At 37.8% G+C, this 18718-nt stretch overlaps 1 protein-coding gene across 4 annotated transcripts in view; it reads right to left on the bottom strand.

Moving 5' to 3' along the window:
• The window catches only part of CORIN (corin, serine peptidase), a 246408-nt gene that overhangs the window by 163078 nt on the left and 64612 nt on the right, over window positions 1-18718 (bottom strand). For all 4 annotated transcript variants that reach the window (XM_082728362.1, XM_082728363.1, XM_082728364.1 and 1 more), the window contains one exon: window positions 3597-3804. In XM_082728362.1, coding sequence (XP_082584488.1) covers window positions 3597-3804 — 208 coding nt within the window. The remainder of the gene's footprint in view (window positions 1-3596; window positions 3805-18718) is intronic.

Raw genomic sequence — 18718 nt, 5'->3', positions numbered from 1 at the left:
GAGCACAAGTCAGGGGAGCAGCGGGCAGAAGGGGAGGGAGAAACAGGCTCCTCACTGAGGAAGGGAGCCTAATGTCAGGTTCTATCCCAGGACCCTGGGATCATGGATGGGAGCCAAAGGCAGACGCTTAATCCACTGAGCCACCCAGGTGCCCCCACTAGATCTTTTTAAACTGAGGTTTAAATATTACTAAGTAGCTACTTCGTTTAGGATCGAATATAAGCAATTTTCCATTATTTGAATAGTTAGAGAAAATTAGTATAATGGATGATCGAAAATAGTGAAATATAACAAAACTGTATTTGAACTATTTTCTACAATACACTTTATCTTTATGATCCTACTTTGTTTACTAAATTTAGCTTCTGGTTTCCATGCACACAGTAAGTGACAGCATGAAACACTGGTCTGGAAGCATAATTATAAAATTAAATATAATAATAAATGTAACAATAAAAATAGGGTAAGTCCCCAATGTATATCTAAAAAGTGACTATAAATCATCATCTATTATAATAGGAAATGGAAAACACTTCCCTGAGACCATTTTTTCAGGATGAACTAGGTCGGGAGAAAAACAAATTTTACCTAAAAGTGCCCTGAAGACTAGGAGGAGCTTAACTAGAATTTCACAACTGATTTAAGTGAGAGTGAAGGTTGAGTTATATTAAGAAGGATGACCAGGGGCGCCTGAGTGGCTCAGTGGGTTAAGCCTCTGCTCTTCAGCTCTGGTCATGGTCTCAGGGTCGAGCCTCAGATTAGGCTCCCTGCTCAGCAGAAAGCCTGCTTCCCTCTCTCTCTGCCTGCCTCTTTGCCTACTTGTGATCTCTGTCTGTCAAATAAATAAACAAAATATTTAAAAGAAGAAGAAGAAGAAGAAGAAGAAGAAGAAGAAGAAGAAGAAGAAGAAGAAGGAGAAGGAGAAGGAGAAGGAGAAGGAGAAGGAGAAGGAGAAGGAGAAGGAGAAGGAGAAGAAGAAGAAGAAAGAAAGAAAGAAGAAAGAAGAAAGAAGAAGGAGGAGGATGACCAAAATGAATTCAGGGTCTTCAAGAAGATTTCTTTCATTGTTTCACTTATGGACCCATATGACTCCATAGAGAAATTCAAGAAAAGAGAATTAAGTGAAAATGTTTGAAATTACGAAGAAGTGGAACAAGAATCCAACTCAAATGGCCTTGAGTATTCGACCTAATTTTCTTTTAATCCATATGGTATTCCACATTTTTTTCGCAGCCTTTCAATATTTAGCGTATGTTAGGAATACTATTTATGATCTTTATTTCAGTCGTACTACCTCTCCTCAACCTACGATTTGACAGCCATTGCTAACATTGCTTGAGCTCTTCATAAAAGCCAGGTACCCTCTGTCATTTGATCCTCACATGAACTTGGCTTGTAAAATCTCCATTTTACAAGGCAGAAGGCTGGGACACATGGTTCCATAGCCTGCTTTCTCAACCACTGCTGCGTGTTGAATGGAGGGACCCCAAAATGATGTGTCTGCGTCCTGATTGCTGGAACCTGTGAATATTACCTTATTTGGAAAAAAGGTCGTCGTGGGCATAATTAAGTTAAGAGCCCTGAGATCAGCATTCAGATGATCAGATCATTTTGGGCTACCTAAACCAATGACAAGTGTCCTCACAAGCGAAGGAGACACACAGAGAAGGTGATGTGAAGATGAAGGAAGAGCGTCGGGTGACATGACCAAAGGTCAAGGAAAGCCTGAAACCACCAGAAGCTGGCGAAGGGAGAAAATGACTTCTACACCCTCAAAACCCCCAGAGGGAGCACAAGCCCTCTCAGATTTTAGACCTCTAGTTTCTAGAACTATGAGAGAACACATGTCTGTTGAAGTCACCCAGCTTGTAGTAATTGGTTGCAGCAGCTCTAGAAAAATATTACAACCACCATGTTTTACAGCCACTCTTCATCTCTTGTTACCATGAAAGCATGCTTTGCATATGATTTTTTCTAGTGAAATGTTTTCCTGAAAGCAGTATCTGCTCATAGTTCTTTACTTACTTCTCTAACAAACAATTTACTGTTTCTATTCTACCCAGATTTTATTCTGCGGAAATACAGGCTTTCCCCAGTGAAAACAATAAATGCCTTCGTCCTGTTCAAAACATATTTTATATACTAATTAAAATAAAAATGGAAACTACTTGCACTTGAAAACAAATTTCATTCCAGCATTATTATTCTAAAAACTCCCTAACATTTTAATTCAGAAAATAATTGATGTTTTATGTGCTTATGTACTTAACACACATTTTAAAAGAAATTTTTTAAATGTATACTTAGTAAACTTAAAAATTCCATAACATACTTTTCATTGATTTACTCTTATTGAAAATTATTATTTCAGTATAATAATATAATATTGAAATTATGTTATTTCAATAAGGTGATGATGGTCAAAAAGTACAAACTTCCAGTTATAAGCTAATTCTTGGAGATGTAATATACAATATGGTGACTATATTATATATTCAGAAGTTGCTAAGAGAGTTGATTTTAAAAGTTCTTATTACAAGAAAAAGAAAATTTACAGCTGGTGATGGATGTGAATTAGACGTATCGTGATGATCATTTGGAAATATATCAAAATACTGAATTATTATGTGGTGCACCTGAAACCGATAAAATGTTGTACATCAATTTTATCTCCAAAAACAAAAGAGCTTACAAGACACATCTATAAGCACACTCACTCACAAGTTCCTTTCCCCACCCAAACCAAGAAAATCCTTTTAAATTGTATTTGATATTATACTAGACCGTCTCTGTTTGTCCCTCTGCATCTACCCCTCCCCCTCCTCACCCTGTTCTGAGTTCCAGTGTTGACCATAAGAACCACCCAGCATCCCACCTATACCTGTTTCAGAGGATGGGATTTTGGACCCAGTAATATTTGGATGAGATTTCAGATCTCACCTGTTGTGTTCCCATCAATAACACACCCTTGCCCAATGGCTGTTGGTAAAATCAGATGGTGGGAGGCCCTGGCAGTTGGGAGGGCAGGAGTAGAGTGAGGTCAGAGGATTTATGTCTTCTCTCTCCTGCAGTGCTTACAGGTTGGCTCCCAGTGGATGGGCTCCTCGGCCTAGGCTTACAGGACTTGGCTGGTTGGAAGATCCCTTACCCATAGCTACACCTCTTGCCACCTGGCTGTCTGCCCTTTTCCCCCTCCACGTCTTGCGTGGCGGAAATGCATCACTTCATGAGACTCTGGTGTCTCCCATCATTGATTCAGTCTCTTAACTTGTCCATACCTCTATAAATCTTCTTTTAAATAAACTCTTTTCAGTCACCCCTTTGAGTGTGCTGTCTTCTGCCAGACCCTCACTGCAGCAGCTACCCCACTGATTGCCTCCATCTCACATCCAGAATAATTTCTCCCCAGAAATAAAAGCATTCCAGGTTTTCACCAAAAAATTCCAGTTTGAAAGAATTACAACTGGCTATGACTGGTATGGGATATTTTCGCCTTGAACAAAAATAAACAGTGGTAGCCCAGGATGATTTCATTCTTCTCAGACACCTCTGCAACAACTGACTCCTATCATGGTATGATTTTGATTCCAAAATACCTGTCATCACCATCACCAACACACTCGGGGAAGGCGAGGCTACAGCCGAAAAGCATGATATGTTGATAGCAGCTGAGGCGATGGAGGTACATGAAGAACTTGAGGAACTTCTCCACTTCCATGTTTTTGACAATCGAGAAGAAGGGTGTTAGCGTGGTTTGGTAGGGCAGCATCTGACACTGGCTGTGGGTGATGTTCACACAGGCACCTGGGAGTCAAGATAATTTCAGTTAGGAGCAGATACATCAGAATTATATGTTTACAGACTCATTCAATATAACAGACTGACATGTTCATAAGATAAGTATTCTGTAAGAGTGCTTATAGATATAAAATCTGATACACACAGATGTACAAATAAGTGTGTGTGTGTCTGTGCTTATGACAATGAAATAAAGCTACTAATACTCACAAAGGAATAATATCTGTGTCCTGAGCAAATATAGAGAAAAATACACTCTCATACTTGGCTGATGGGCACATAAGTTAGCAAATACTATTTTGGATCGCAGCTAGGCAAAACAATGACCAATTGATCGATATCGATCTATCTATCTATATATCTATATAACATTGCCCTGCCTAGGTAATAAAAGTAATAAATCTAAATATATATATGTGTGTGTGTGTGTGTGTGTGTGTGTGTGTAACCTAGGCAGGGTAATGTTTTATATATATATTTTTATATATACATATATATATATATATATATATGCTTCAAATGCATATCCTTTTGCACTGTAAAATTTCTAAAAATATCCCAAGAAAATAATCATGATTGTGAATATGGATTTATTTACAGGGATCATCATCTCCACACAGTTTATGGATTTGAAAAGATACAAATCACCTAAACATTCACAGATAGGAATTGGTTTCAAATACTTTGAAACTCAAACAACAGAATACTTAGCTGTATGAGAGAGGTTTTAGAAGACAATTCAGTCACATAGAATGGTGCTTGTAATAAATAAAAATAGCAAGTCACAAAACAATTTGTATACCAGGATTCTGTTTTTAAAAATACATGATTATACAAAGGTTTCCAATTTTGTCCATGCCAACAGTTCAGGGTCAGTCAGAGCCTCCAATTTCTTTTCATTTTTTTTAGGGAAAAAAAGATTTTTTTTTCATTATTATGTTATGTTAGTTACCATATAGTATATCATTAGTTTTTGAGGTAGTGTTTCATGATTCATTGATTGCATATAATACCCACTGCTCCATGCAATATGTGCCCTCCTTAATGCTCATCACCAGGCTAACACAGCCCTCACCCCACTCCTCTCTAAAACCCTTAGCTGGTTTCCTGGAGTCCATAGTCTCTCATGGTTTATCACCCCCCCCCCATCTATCCCCCTTCATTTTTGCCTTCCTTCTCCTAATGTTCTCCATGCTATTTCTTATGCTCCACAAGCAAGTGAAACCATATGATAATTGACTTTCTCTGCTTGACTTATTTCACTCAGCATAATCTCCTCCAGTCCCATTCATGTTGATGCAAAAGTTGGGTATTCACCCTTTCTGATGGCTGAGTAATATTCCATTGTATATCTGGACCACATCTTCTTTATCCATTTATCTGTTGAAGGGCATCTCAGTTCTTTCCACAGTTTGGATATTGTAGACATTGCTGCTGTGAACATTGAAGTGCATGTGGCCCTTCTTTCCACTACATTTGTGTCTTTGGGGTAAATACCCTGTAGTGCAATTGATGGGTCATAGGGTAGCTCTATTTTTAATTTATTGAGGCATCGCCACACTGTTTTACAAAGTGGTTGTACCAACTTGCATTCCCACCAACAATGTAAGAGTGTTCCCCTTTCTCCACGTCCTCTCCAATACTTGTTGTTTACTATCTTGTCAATTTTTGTCATTCTAACAAATAAGGTGGTATTTCAATGTAGTTTTGATTTGAATTTCCATGATGGCTAACAATTATGAACATTTTTCCATGTGAGTGAGTGTTAACCATTGGTATGTCTTCTTTTGAGAAGTGTCTGTTCGTGTCTTCTGCCCATTTGTTGACTTATTTGTTTTGGGGGGTTGAGTTTGAGAAGTTCTTTATAGATCTTGGATATCAGTCCTTTGTCTGTCATGTCATTTGTAAATGTCTTCTTCCATTCCTCTTTGGGAATTTTGGGTTGCCTTTTTGTTTTGTTGACTGTTTCTTTCATTCTGCAGAAGCTTTTGATCTTGATGAAGTCCCAAAATTTCATTTTCATTTTTGTTTCCCTTGCCTTTGGAAATGTGTCTTCAAAGATGTTGCTGCGGCTGATGTCGAAGAGGTTACTAAGTCCTCCTTTAGGATTTTGATGGATTCCTGTCTCACACTGAAGTCTTTCATCCATTTAGAGTTTATCTTTGTGTATGGTATAAGAGAATGGTCATGTTTCATTCTTCTGTATATAGTTGTTCAATTTTCCCAGCACTATTTATTGAAGAGACTATCTTTTTTCCACTGGATATTATTTCCTGCTTTGTCGAAGGTTATCGACCATAGAGTTGAGGGTCTATATCTGGGCTCTCTATTCTGTTCTATTGGTCTATGTGTCTGTTTTTGTGCCAGTACTATGCTGTCTTTGTGATCACAGCTTTGTAATAGAGTTTGAAATCAGGCAACGTGATACCCCCAGATTTTTCTTTTCATCATTTCCTTGGTGATTTGAGGTCTTTCTGGTTCCATACAAATTTTAGGATTGTTTATTCCAGCACTTTCAAAAATGCTGTTGATATTTTGATCAGGATGGTATTGAAAATATAGATTGCTCTAGGCAGCATAGACATTTTAACAATGTTTATTCTTCCAATCCATGACCATGGAATGCTTTTCCACCTTTTTGTGTCTTCTTCAATTTCTTTTGTGTTCTGTAGTTCCTAGAGTATAGATCCTTTACCTATTTCATTAAGTTTATTCCCAGGCATCTTACTGTTTTTGTTGCTATTGCAAATAGATTCTCTAATTTCTCTTTCTAGAGTTAAACTACTAGTGTATAAGAAAGCAACTGAATTCTGGTCATTGATTTTGTATCCTGCCACATTAACAAATTGCTATATTAGTTTTAGTAATTTGGGAGTGGAGACTTTTAGGTTTTCCACATAAAGTTTCATGTCATCTGCAAAGAGAGTGACTTTTTCTTTGCCAGTTTGAATACCTTTTATTTCTTTTTGTTGTCTGATTGCTGTTGCTAGGAATTCTAGTACTATTTTGAACAGTAATGGTGAGAGTGGGCATCCTTGTGATATTTCCAATCTTAAGGAAAATGCTCTTGGCTTTTCCCCATTGGGAATGACATTTGCTGTGGGTTTTTCATAGCTGGATTTTATGAAATTGAGGAATGTTCCCTCCATCCCTGTACTCTGTAAAGTTTTAATCAGGAAAGGATGCTGTATTCTGTTAAATGCTTTTTCTGCATCAAATGAGAGGACCATGTGGCTCTTGTCTCTTCTCTATGTGTTCTATCGCATTGATTGATTTGCGAATGTTGAATCACCCTTGCATCCCGGGATAACTCCCACCTGCTCATGGTGCACCATCCTTTTAATGTACTGTTGGATCCTATTAGCTAGGATCTTGTTGAGAATTTTGGCATCCATATTCATCAAGGATATTGGTGTAAAATTCTCCTTTTTGGTGGGGTCTTTGCCTGGTTTTGGAATCGAGGTAATGTTGGCCTCATAGAATGAGTCTGGAAGTTTTCCTTCTGTTTCTATTTTTTGGAAATGGCTTCAGGAGAAAAAGTATTATTTCTTCTTTGAACGTTTGGTAGAATTCCCCAGGGAATCTATCAGGTCCCAGACTCTTGTTTTTTGGGGAGGTTTTTGCTCACCACTTCAATCTCATTACTGTTTATTGGTCTATTCAGGTTGTCAAGCTCTTCCTATTTCAGTCTTGGTGGCTTGTAGGTTTTTATGAATGCATCCATTTCTTCCAGATTGCTTAATTTATTGGCATATAGTTGTTGATAATAATTTCTGATAATTGTTTCTGTTTCCTTGGTGTTAGTCAAGATCTCTCCCCTTTCATTCATAATTTTATTAATTTAGGTTTTTTCTTTCTAGAGATTGTCTCTGTAAATTTCTGTTCTATTACACTCATGGGGTCTTCCTCCTTTTATAGAACCCCCCTTAATATTTCTAGCTTAATATTTCCTTCTTGTGGCTTAGTGGTCACATATTCTTCTGGTATCTCCAGGAAGCTCTTTATCTCTCCATCCATTCTGAATGTCAGCCTTGCTGGATAAAGAATTCTTGGTTGCATGTTCTTCTCATTTTGTACCCTGAATACATCTTGCCAGCACTTTCTGGCTTGCCAGGTTTCTGTGGACAGGTCTGATGTTATTCTGATGTTTGTCCCTAACTGTCCTTAAGATAATTTCCTTGGTTCCAAGATTCATGAGTTTTACTATTACATGCCAGGGCATTGGTCTATTCTCCTTGATCTTGGGAGGGGTCCTCTCTGCCTCTAGGACACAAATGCTTGTTTCATTCTCCAGATTAGGGAAGTTCTTGGCTATGATGTCCTTGAATATATCTTCTAGTCCTCTCTCTCCATCCCCTCAGTGATACCAATTATTCTAACATTGGAACGATTCATGGTGTTATTTATTTCTCTAATTCTGTTTTCATAGATTTTAAGCTGTTTATCCCAGGCCTCCTCCTGCTCCTTTTCTATCAGTTTGTCTTCTAGATCACTAATTCATTCTTCTGCCTCATTTACCCTAGCTCTTAGAGTATCTAGATTAGATTGGATCTCATTGATAGCATTTTTAAGTTTATGTTTAAGTCTCATTTCTGTCCTTAGAAAATCTATATTTCTATTAATGGTTTTCTCCATCCTAGCTATTGTCTTTGTAACTGTTACCCTGAAGTCTGTTTCCAACATCTTGCTTATAGCTATATCCATGAGTTCCATGGCAGAGATCATGGTCTCTGATCATGGTTGGGAGCTCTTCCTTTTAGTCATTCTGTTGAGCGGTGGTTGAGGGAATATACAGAGTCCAAATTATTGACCACAACCCAAGCAAGATGCACCTATTTTTTTTTAATTTTATTTATTTATTTGACAGACAGAGATCACAAGTAGGCAGACAGAGAGGAGGAAGCAGGCTCCCCACTGAGCAGAGAGCTGATGCAGGACTCAATCCCAGGACCCTGAGATCATGACCTGAGCCAAAGGCAGAGGCTTTAACCCACTGAGCCATCCAGGTGCCCCAAGATGCACCTATCTTATAGGGACCTGAGGGTTGTTGGCCACTTGTTCTTCCAGCCTGTCTTCTGGGAGAGGGGCCTGCTGCCCTGTCAGTCAGGCAACCCTGTTTGGGCAGTTGCCCAGCCCTCTGTGGGAGGAAATAGGCTCAGTGAAAACCAGTTTTGGGGAGCTTTTATTCTCTGGTGGCTTTCTGTGTCTCTTCCAAGAGTCAGAGCAGAAGTGACCATATCCAAACCTCTCAGAACAGAGGGAATCACAGTCTGTTCTTCCGTAAGCCCTCCAGGCCACACTGATGCTGTTTTTGTCTGTGCTGCTAAAAAACTGCAGTGTCCTGGGTTGTGTGCCTCACAGCAGCACTCCCAGCCCTCACTTTTGGGTCCAGGCACATCTCTGCCCTTTGTGCTTCTAAAGCCACCTGCTGCCCCCAGTTCACACATGCACTCCCGCAGCTCCAGGTTTCAGGCTGGGGTGTTACCCTAAAGTCCTTTCCCTGCCCCTACTGGTCTGTGAGTCTGTGCCCAGTCCCAGCAGGGGATGATTTTGCACTCCTGCAGCACAGGATCCCGGAGCCTTCCACCCTCTTCTGTTTATCTTCCAATATCTGCCCACAGAATCATGGCTCCCCACTCCATGGGGAGTTGGTTTCGAGACCAACCACCAGAGATATTCTGTTTATAGAGATCCAGATACATCTTGTTATATCACAGGCTGATTTCATGGGTGTTCAGAATGGTCAGGTAGATATCCAGCTCAATTCAGGGGACCGATTAAAATACGGTCCCCTACTCCTCTGCTATCTTTTTTTCAGGCCTCCAGGATCCAAGAACCTCCAATTTCATTCTGTTTCATAGTTGACTCTTCTCCCAGGCACTACCACCTCCGCAGCCTCTCTTTTTCCTTCATTCCCTACATTTGTCATATAAATCAAAATAGTAATATGAGTGCAGGTAGTGGGATTTTAGGAGGCTATTCTATTTTTATTTCTTTAATTCTGTATTCTCTTACTGGTTTGTATAAAGATTTATTACCTTTGCTTTAAGAAGGAGATAGTTAGGGACACCTGGATGGCTCAGTCAGTTAAGCATCTACCTTCAGCTCATGTCATGATCCTGGAGTCCCAGGATTGAACCCCACATTGGGGGGGGGGAGGCTGCTCAGCAGGGAGTCCTGATCCTTCCTCTGCCCCTCCCCCTACTCATGCTGTCCCTCTCTCTCTTTCCTACTCTCTCTCTCCCTCTCAGATAAATAAATAAAATATTTTTTTAAAAGGAGATAATTAAAACTTTGGTTATTTATTTTTTTTAAATTTTTATAAACATATAATATATTTTTATCCCCAGGGGTACAGGTCTGTGAATCGCCAGGTTTACACACTTCACAGCACTCACCATAGCACATACCCTCCCCAGTGTCCATAACCGCACCCCCCTTCTCCCATTCCCCCCTCCCCCCCAGCAACCCTCAGTTTGTTTTGTGAGATTAAGAGTCACTTATGGTAGGAGAAGAATAAATGAAACAAGATGGGATTGGGAGGGAGACAAACTTTGGTTCTTTTTTAAGTAAGCTACTATTTGAACACGATCTTTAGGTTTTGGAAATGCAGTAAAAGTATTAATTCTGATTGTGTTGAAAGGGGGGAGAAAAGCAAGAAGGGAGAGGAGCCCAGTAAGAAAGGAAACATCTCCTCTGATAACTATATAATTCCAAAAGAAATAAAAAGAAAAACCTCTCCAAACCTGAGGCTGATTTCATTTTAATAAAAACAGTGTTAAAAAAATAAGGCTGCATCTCTGATAAAATAGCCAAACTAACCCTTTGATCTGTAATATAACCTATCAGAGGATTCCCAGCCTCCTCTTCTGCTTTCTTCACAGAGGTCACCTCAGACTACTTCTGATCCTCTCACTTCCTTCCCTGGTCTCCTAAGTGCACTTCCTAATCTCACTTCTCTGTTTTCAAACCTCTCTGAAAACTTCCCAAACTCTGTAGGAAGTCTTTCCCCCAAATGACCAGATTGTAGCCATTAGCTCAGTCTCATACTTTGTGAAAAGACACATTTTGCCATTGTTTTTATTATCTAAGCCAAAGTGTGCTGAGCTCAGTGGGGCAGCTCAAAATACTTTCGACTTTCAAAGGCAACCAATGACATGTGGAATTTCTCTGCATGCTGGACCCTAGGATAGACTCAGTAAAGAATTTAAGGGCATAAGTTTTTTATGGACCTCCTCAAGATACTCCTCAAGATACAAAATGGCAAAAAAAGGAATTGGGGAGGAAGAAAATCCCAATTAAAATACTCAGACCAAACCTAAATAGACACAGAGACACATGAATTCAGCCTCACGTGAAAGCTAAGGTGGGGGGTTCTGTACAAGTTTCATGAATATGACAATCAAGTCATTCAAGAAGGGAGGTTAAAACTCATTAAAAGTGTGGGAGAGGAGCACAGGCAGACAGCAAACTTCAAAATGACTAATTGTATGTACTGTGCTACAAGAAGAGATGCTTACTTAAAAGAGCTGAGAGTAAGAGTTGTACTCCATCAAAAATATGAAATCATCTCTGGAAAATTCAATCTCAGAAAAGCATTTATTGAAAACTAGCCTGTGCCAGATACCAAAACAGGTACTCAGAGGCTCTTATTTGCAATTATCTCATTTTCACAACCTGCCTCTATATTATACATAAGGCAACTCAATTTTAGAAAGTCTAAGACATCTGCCCAGCTATGCAGAGCCTTTCTACGGAAAAATCCAGATCTCCAAACCTATGTGTTCTGAGTAACTTCTATTTAGAGCCACCCTAGGCTAACACAAAAGGGGGTATTATGTTAAAACAGATCTTAAAGAAGATCATTCCTAACGGCCCATGAAAGGAAAAGATTATGATTATTGAAAATTATGTAATGATATATCACAAGGTATGAATTTATATCCATAGATAACACACCCTTGTATAGTGACCACAGGCTATCATTTATTTCATATTACATGATTTTCTGTAAGGTTCACAGCTTGGGAGTTTATATACTTGAGGATAAACTATATTTGAAGTGATGAGATGACTAAAAGGCTAATTCACCTCCTACCCCCATTCAGTAGCCAAAGAAACCATTGAATACTGAGAAATCATTTGAAAAACACAAGATAGTAAGGTAACTCATATTTGGCATGCTAGTCTATGTTCATGGCAATGTGTGCTGTACAAAAGAAAAAGAGATATTTCTGTCTCACGGGACAGCGGAAGTTCCCATTCCCATCAGCGGAAGTTCCCATTCCCATAAGTATACCATCCATCGTGCTCCTACATCCCTCAATAATCCTGTTTTATTTTCATTATAGTGTCAGGACTGCCTCATACAATCTTGTCTTCCATCTGTTTGTTTATTTATTTACTTATTTCTTATTTATTTACTTACTTCCAGTATTCATCTATGTCACTAGAAATAACATCACTGGGATACCAAATAGTAGACACTCAGTAGTTACTCATGGCATGAATGGGAAGATTACATGGAACAGAGTCTTCCACTAAGTTTTCTTATTCAACAAGATAGACATAGATATGAATAAGCCAGCATATCTGAGACTCAAAGGCACTAAGGTTGATGGCTATTATTGCAACTGTTGTTTTTAATTATCTGTTCCCTAGAACTTACCATGGCTTACTGAGTCATCCTACCCTATTCCTTCCATCAGACTCATTCCTATCTTGGACTCCCCTCTGGACTATAGTGCAGCAGTTGAAAGTAAATAAGGAGGGGCTGCCCTCCCTATCCTCTGTATCAATAGCGTTGATATCATCAGCAAGAAAAATAGATATTTCAGAGAAGATAAGGTAAGATAAGTTTATAACCAAAGCCTAAATAAATTATGTTTCTATTCAAGTTGTCTCTTAATATAAAATGTATTTTAAACTTCATTTCTACTTATTTTTTTATCTTAAAACAATTAAAATAAGAAAATAGATAAAAGATCTTTGAGTACCTTCTAGGCTGGATTTCCTAGGTACGTTATACACAGCACTTTCTTTAACCTTCCTATAATCCTATGAGAATGATTTTTTATTCCCCTTTTATAGATGATAAGACAGATTCAGTGAGGATGAGAAAGTATTTGAGGTTACAATGTTAAGCTGTAGAGTTGAAATTGAAATCAGGTCTTTCTGATCCCATAACCTATTCCCTTCCTGTATATGATTCTGCCAAAGATACTGTCCCATTTAAAACACTGTAAATTTTACTTCATTCATTGTAGAATATTTTGACGAATCTCCTTGGATTTAGCAATAGAGCTGCTTCTCCAAGATTGGCAAAAATTAAACTTTCTCAAAGAAAACAGTGAATCTGCTATTAAAATTGGTTTACTATCCTTACTGTGAGTCCATCTGGATTGGGAATGCTTAGTATCTTATCTATTTCTGGCTGTACCTAAAAGTCAGCATAGGTCAGAACTACATCAGCAGAATGGAATAATGAAAGCCATTCTCTATTCTAGATAACTTACACGGAAAGTTACATTTTGTCCCAATGATTTCTGGGACAAACCAATTTGAAAGGACTTTGTGCACTTAGGGAGATCCATAAGAAGGTTCCAGAAAGATAAGAAGGAACACAAAGTTAAAGACAGGGAATCTCTGTGAGTATGTGGTCTTCTTAAGTAACTCTGTAAACATCTTTGAATACAAACATGGAAACTATTTTATTTCTCATAAGAGAAAATCAATGAGACAAAGTAAAACACATGAGTCAATTGTGGCATTTGTAAAAAAAAAAAAGCCTTTACAGACATATTCAAGGACACAGGTAACCCAAGGTCTTGCCAGTTTATGCACAGGCAAAAAATATGAGTGCCTAGTTAGTACAACACTGTATAAATTATCAAAGATAAGTAAGACCTAGCTAATCCTACCAGGAGATGCATGAGGACTGGGGTTTAATATTTTCTATACAATTACACATATTCCAGACTTAACATTTTCAATACAATTTAAGTCTCTTGGGAAAGTCTTTGCCAAATTTTAAATTTTGATATCTACATATACCTATTACTGGGTCATTCTCTCATATCATTCATACACACACATTCATACTACTTGATTCTAAGTTATTTGAATGGTAGCTAAGAGCACACAACCTGTTGTTATTTATTCATCCAACAAATATCTACTATGGCAACACTGTAACACAGTGAGGGGTCAATATTTTATTGTAAATTAATCAGTCGCAGTCCATAGAACAAAGTAAGTTGTAACATTTTAGCTGTCACATCTTCATTTGTCAGTCATTTTTCATTAAGTTTTAAAGAACTACATCTTGGGGTGCCTGGGTGGCTCAGCTGGTTAAGCGTCTACCTTCAGCTCAGGTCACGATGTTGGGGCCATGGGATTGAGCACTGCATTGGGCTTCCTGCTCAGCAGGGAGTCTGCTTCTCCCTTTCCCTCTGCCCCTGCTCATGTTCTCTCTGTCTCTGTCTCTCTGTCTCTCTCTGTCTCTCTCAAATAAATAAATAAAAACTTTTAAAAATTGTTAAGTTCTTCTTAGTTTTATGCTCAGTATCAGCTCCCCCATCCCTAAATGGAATAGCAGCCTTGGAGTTTCAGAGGCCTCTCCCTATCCCTAGCTCTAGGCATGAGTCCTGATGAGGCCAATGACAATTATTTCATGACATTGCTTGGCACTATACTGTATTCAAGGGCAAATAAGAGACTGAAGTTGGTCCTCTCTCAGTAAAACCCAGGAAAAGAATGGAGAACATAATTTGGGACACCCAGAGTAAATTGCAAATATAGAGTCCCTTCTTCAAAAACTATTTTATATTATTTATATATATATATATATATAATATATAATATATATTATTTATATATATTATTTATAATATTTATAAATATTTATTTATATTATCATTAATAATTTCAACAAAGTGACAGCAAAGCATTAGACAACATGTGGAGTCCTATGCTTAGAACTCTGTGGACCTCTACAGATAGGCATGGTTATGTAGCCAGCAAAAGATTAAAAAAGGAATCTTCTCTCCAGATAACTCTATAACTTTCCATATAGGGTTTTTTGAGCAACAGTCCCAGAATTTCTCTATAATATTAGAAAAGAACTAAAGGTGATCAGTTCAAGAGCTGTTGGGGGCTCCGATTTGGAGAACTCCTGTCTTTCTATAAGATTTTAAGGTGTCGGGGTGCCTGGGTGGCTCAGTAGGTTAAAGCCTCTGCCTTCAGCTCAGGTCATGATCCCGGGATTCTGGGATTGAGCCCCGCATCGGGCTCTCTGCTTGGCAGAGAGCCTGCTTCCTCCTCTCTCTCTGCGTGCCTCTCTGCCTACTTGTGATCTCTGTCTGTCAAATAAATAAAATTTAAAAAAAATATATTTTAAGGTGTCTGAGATAGAGATATCCAAATACACAAGCATCTCTGGCTTTGTCCACCCATTCAAATGTCATATAAAAGTCGTGCCTCTTCTTCGGAAACCATCTACAAACTGCATTTCAGCTCCAGCTTGGAGAGTCCCACATCTCTACAGGGAAGCTACCCACACAGGATTGGTAAGGAGGCCATGACCTCACCTTGTAAGTAGACACTTTCGTCCCAAGTTTAGCTTAGGAGACAAAACATGGTCTGATTCTAGTTTTCCAACTATTCTGCTGAAATGTTTCCTGATTTATACCTGCTTCTAAATTATAGCACACATAATAAGGCCAACCAACCTGAGTCAGTCATTTTGAATTCTTGATACATAGGGAGTTTCCTAAGAAAATATTAATGGCTATACTGTATCTCTACTCTGGATAGATTCAACGAATTTGGTCAAACTAACTGAAGACATTTGCTGAACATCAAGAAAAGTGTTTCTTCTTTATCTAGAAGATATTAACAGGAAATTTTAGAATACTTCTACTCAATACCAACTCTGGTAGATAATGTCAATCTACTTGTCAGACAACAACAAAAAAAGGACTCTGTGTAAAAGCTGGCCTTGGAAAAAATGTAAATGCTGAAACCTCTCTACTTTTTGCCTCTCTCACGATATCGTGAAAATGGAAAGAAGTAACTGGAGTAGAGGGCTCTGGGGTAATAAAGCTAATATAGAGAAACACAGGAAGCTTAAACATGTAAATGCATGAATACAGTTGAAATAGCAAAGAAGCAGAGTTGAAATTAGTGAGACTGGCACAGATTCAAAAGGGCATGTATAAAGCAAAACTAGAGAGGCATAGATCAGAATGGCGCAACGGAACCATGGAGTTACCCAACACAAAAATCCCAAGAGGGGAATGTCAATTCAATTTTGTTTCTAGAGACACTGTAATTTTTCCTGTAATTGAAAAATGTTGGAATATGAATTTTAATAATAATGAACTAAATATTTAATATAGGGTTAACATATTGTTGTATAAAGCCTTTGCTTTCTCTGGGTGATTTCTTAAAACTAGGAAAGAGTTGGGGCGCCTGGGTGGCTCAGTGGGTTAAGCCACTGCCTTAGGCTCAGGTCATGATCTCAGGGTCCTGGGATCGAGTCCCGCATCGGGCTCTCTGCTCAGCAGGGAGCCTGCTTCCTCCTCTCCTCTCTCTGCCTGCCTCTCTGCCTACTTGTGATCTCTCTCTGTCAAATAAATAAATAAATAATCTTAAAAAAAAAAAAACTATGAAAGAGTATTTTAATTAAAAACTAGCTAATATAAAAATTCCTTTGTTCAATTACAGGAGCAAGTTTAAACTCTACTACAAGAGTCCCTAGGAAAAAAATGCTTTAAAAAGGATCCTGACAAAATGGATAAAATATTGATAAGCTGGGAGAGGGCACATTGAGTTTCATTGTACAGAAATAGTATCTTTCAATCACACACTACCTTGTGTGTGATTGAAAATTTCTGTGTAAAATGATTTATTTAAAGAATGAATTCCAAAATATTACAAAATAAATAAACTGAGAGCCCACCCATGATAAACATTCAGAAATATTTTGTAAAATAAAACAAACTTCTTCTACATGAACAGCTGAACTATCCATAAAATAAAAGTAAACCTGAAGAGTCCAGAAATGCAACAGCAAACTGAAAACAAGAGCAGTGAGTACATGAGATGACATCACAGGAATGAGTAGCATATGAATGAATATCCATGAGCTGATACTGTAATGGCCTTGTCTTGGAGTAAGTTATCTTCTCAATAAGGAAATAAAGCCTTGAGTCCACAAGAAACCCAAGTAGGAAACAAGACCCCCACAAAAGACAGGGACCCAACTAGCTCAGGCAAATGAAGAGGGCACTGATCTGACTCTGCCTAGATTCTGATTTGAAAAACAAACAAACAAACAAAAACTTTCTTTGGCACCTTGTACCAGAGCCCTAGCCCTCCCAAGGACTTGAATTTATAATTACACATGCGATCTAAGAATCACACAAGCCAAATATTAACATAAAAATTGTCCCCCAGACAGAGATACCTTGGGGTGCCTGGTCAAACCAAACACAGAATTGTCCTAGAGTGACATGCTCTGAATCCAAGGAAGTTTATAATCTAAACTCAAAAAATAAACAGGAACCCAATCCATTAAGAGAAAGAATAATAAATCATTGGTCATAAACAAACAGCAGTATTAAAAGTCTGAGAGCTTCAGACAACTGAAGGTTGTCTAGAGGCTACTAAACAAGTATGAGTGAAACAACTAAAGACAAAAATCTAGTCATTTGAATGACATACTATAAATTGAAAAACTGGAAGATTTGAAAAGAAACCAAACAGAAACTCTAGAAATAAAAAATATATATTGACACTAAACTTTAAAACTCAGTGAATAAAATAGATGATTAGATACTGCTGTAGAGAGAACTAAACAACTAGAAGACAAATCTAAAAAATACATCAGAATTCAGCACAGAGATTAGCAGAGAATGAATGAGAATGTCCAACCTAAGAGTAATTTTGAGCTCCAGAGAGACTAGAAACATCAGGAGAGAAATTATATTCATAGGATTAACAGCTGAGAACTCTCCCAAGTTGAATCTGAATCCTCAATCTGAATCATCAGATTCAAGAAGCACATCTTCTAGACAAGAGACATAAAAAGAAATCCACACCATTTCCATTGTAGTAAAACCAGAAAAAGAAAAGCTTTTTAAAGTATCCAAAGACAAAATTCCAAAGTTTAAGTGGGCATAAGGTTTCTGATCACATTGAAGAATCCAGATAAATGTGAAATAAAATTCTTAAATTGATGAGAGAAAAGAAACATGTCAGTCTAGCTAAACAATCATGCTATATTGAGGGGGAAAATGAAGATATTTTAAAACAAATCAAAACTGAAATAGTATCCACTGGGAGAATTCCCAAGGAGTAATTCAATTAAGAAGAGAATTTAACCCAGAAGGAAGAAGCAGGATGCAAGAACTAATGGTAATTGTTAAAATATATATACTTGAAATCCTTCATAATATTGAAAAGTAGTGCAAGAGTCTTCTTTGTTTAAGGGCTTCTTTAAATTGCCTTAAAATTTTAGGAGTTGAGTACCAACAGTTACAGTATTTATTTATTACTATAGAATAAAGGAGGGCACTTGTCGTGATGACTACGGGGTGATGTATAGAAGTGTTGAATCACTATATTGTATACCTGAAACATACTAACTGTATGTTAACTAATTGGAATTGAAATAAAACTTAAAAATAAATAAATAAATATGTGCATACATACATACATGCATTAAATACATGTATTACCAAAAAAACAAAACAAACAAAAAAAAAACAAAACAAAAAAACCACGCAGCTCAAAGACAATAGACAAAAATTGTAATAAAAGAAAATTGAGACTATAGCACTAAAAATAGTAATTCAACCTTAAAATGTTTACAAGTAATAATTAGAAATTGAAGAGGCTTAGGATAACCACTATGAGT

The sequence above is a fragment of the Mustela nivalis genome, assembly GCF_964662115.1.
Source record: "Mustela nivalis genome assembly, chromosome: 4".
Lineage (NCBI taxonomy): Eukaryota > Metazoa > Chordata > Mammalia > Carnivora > Mustelidae > Mustela > Mustela nivalis.
Note: the sequence above shows the minus strand (reverse complement) of the source record. Positions and strands in the feature narration are given on the sequence as shown.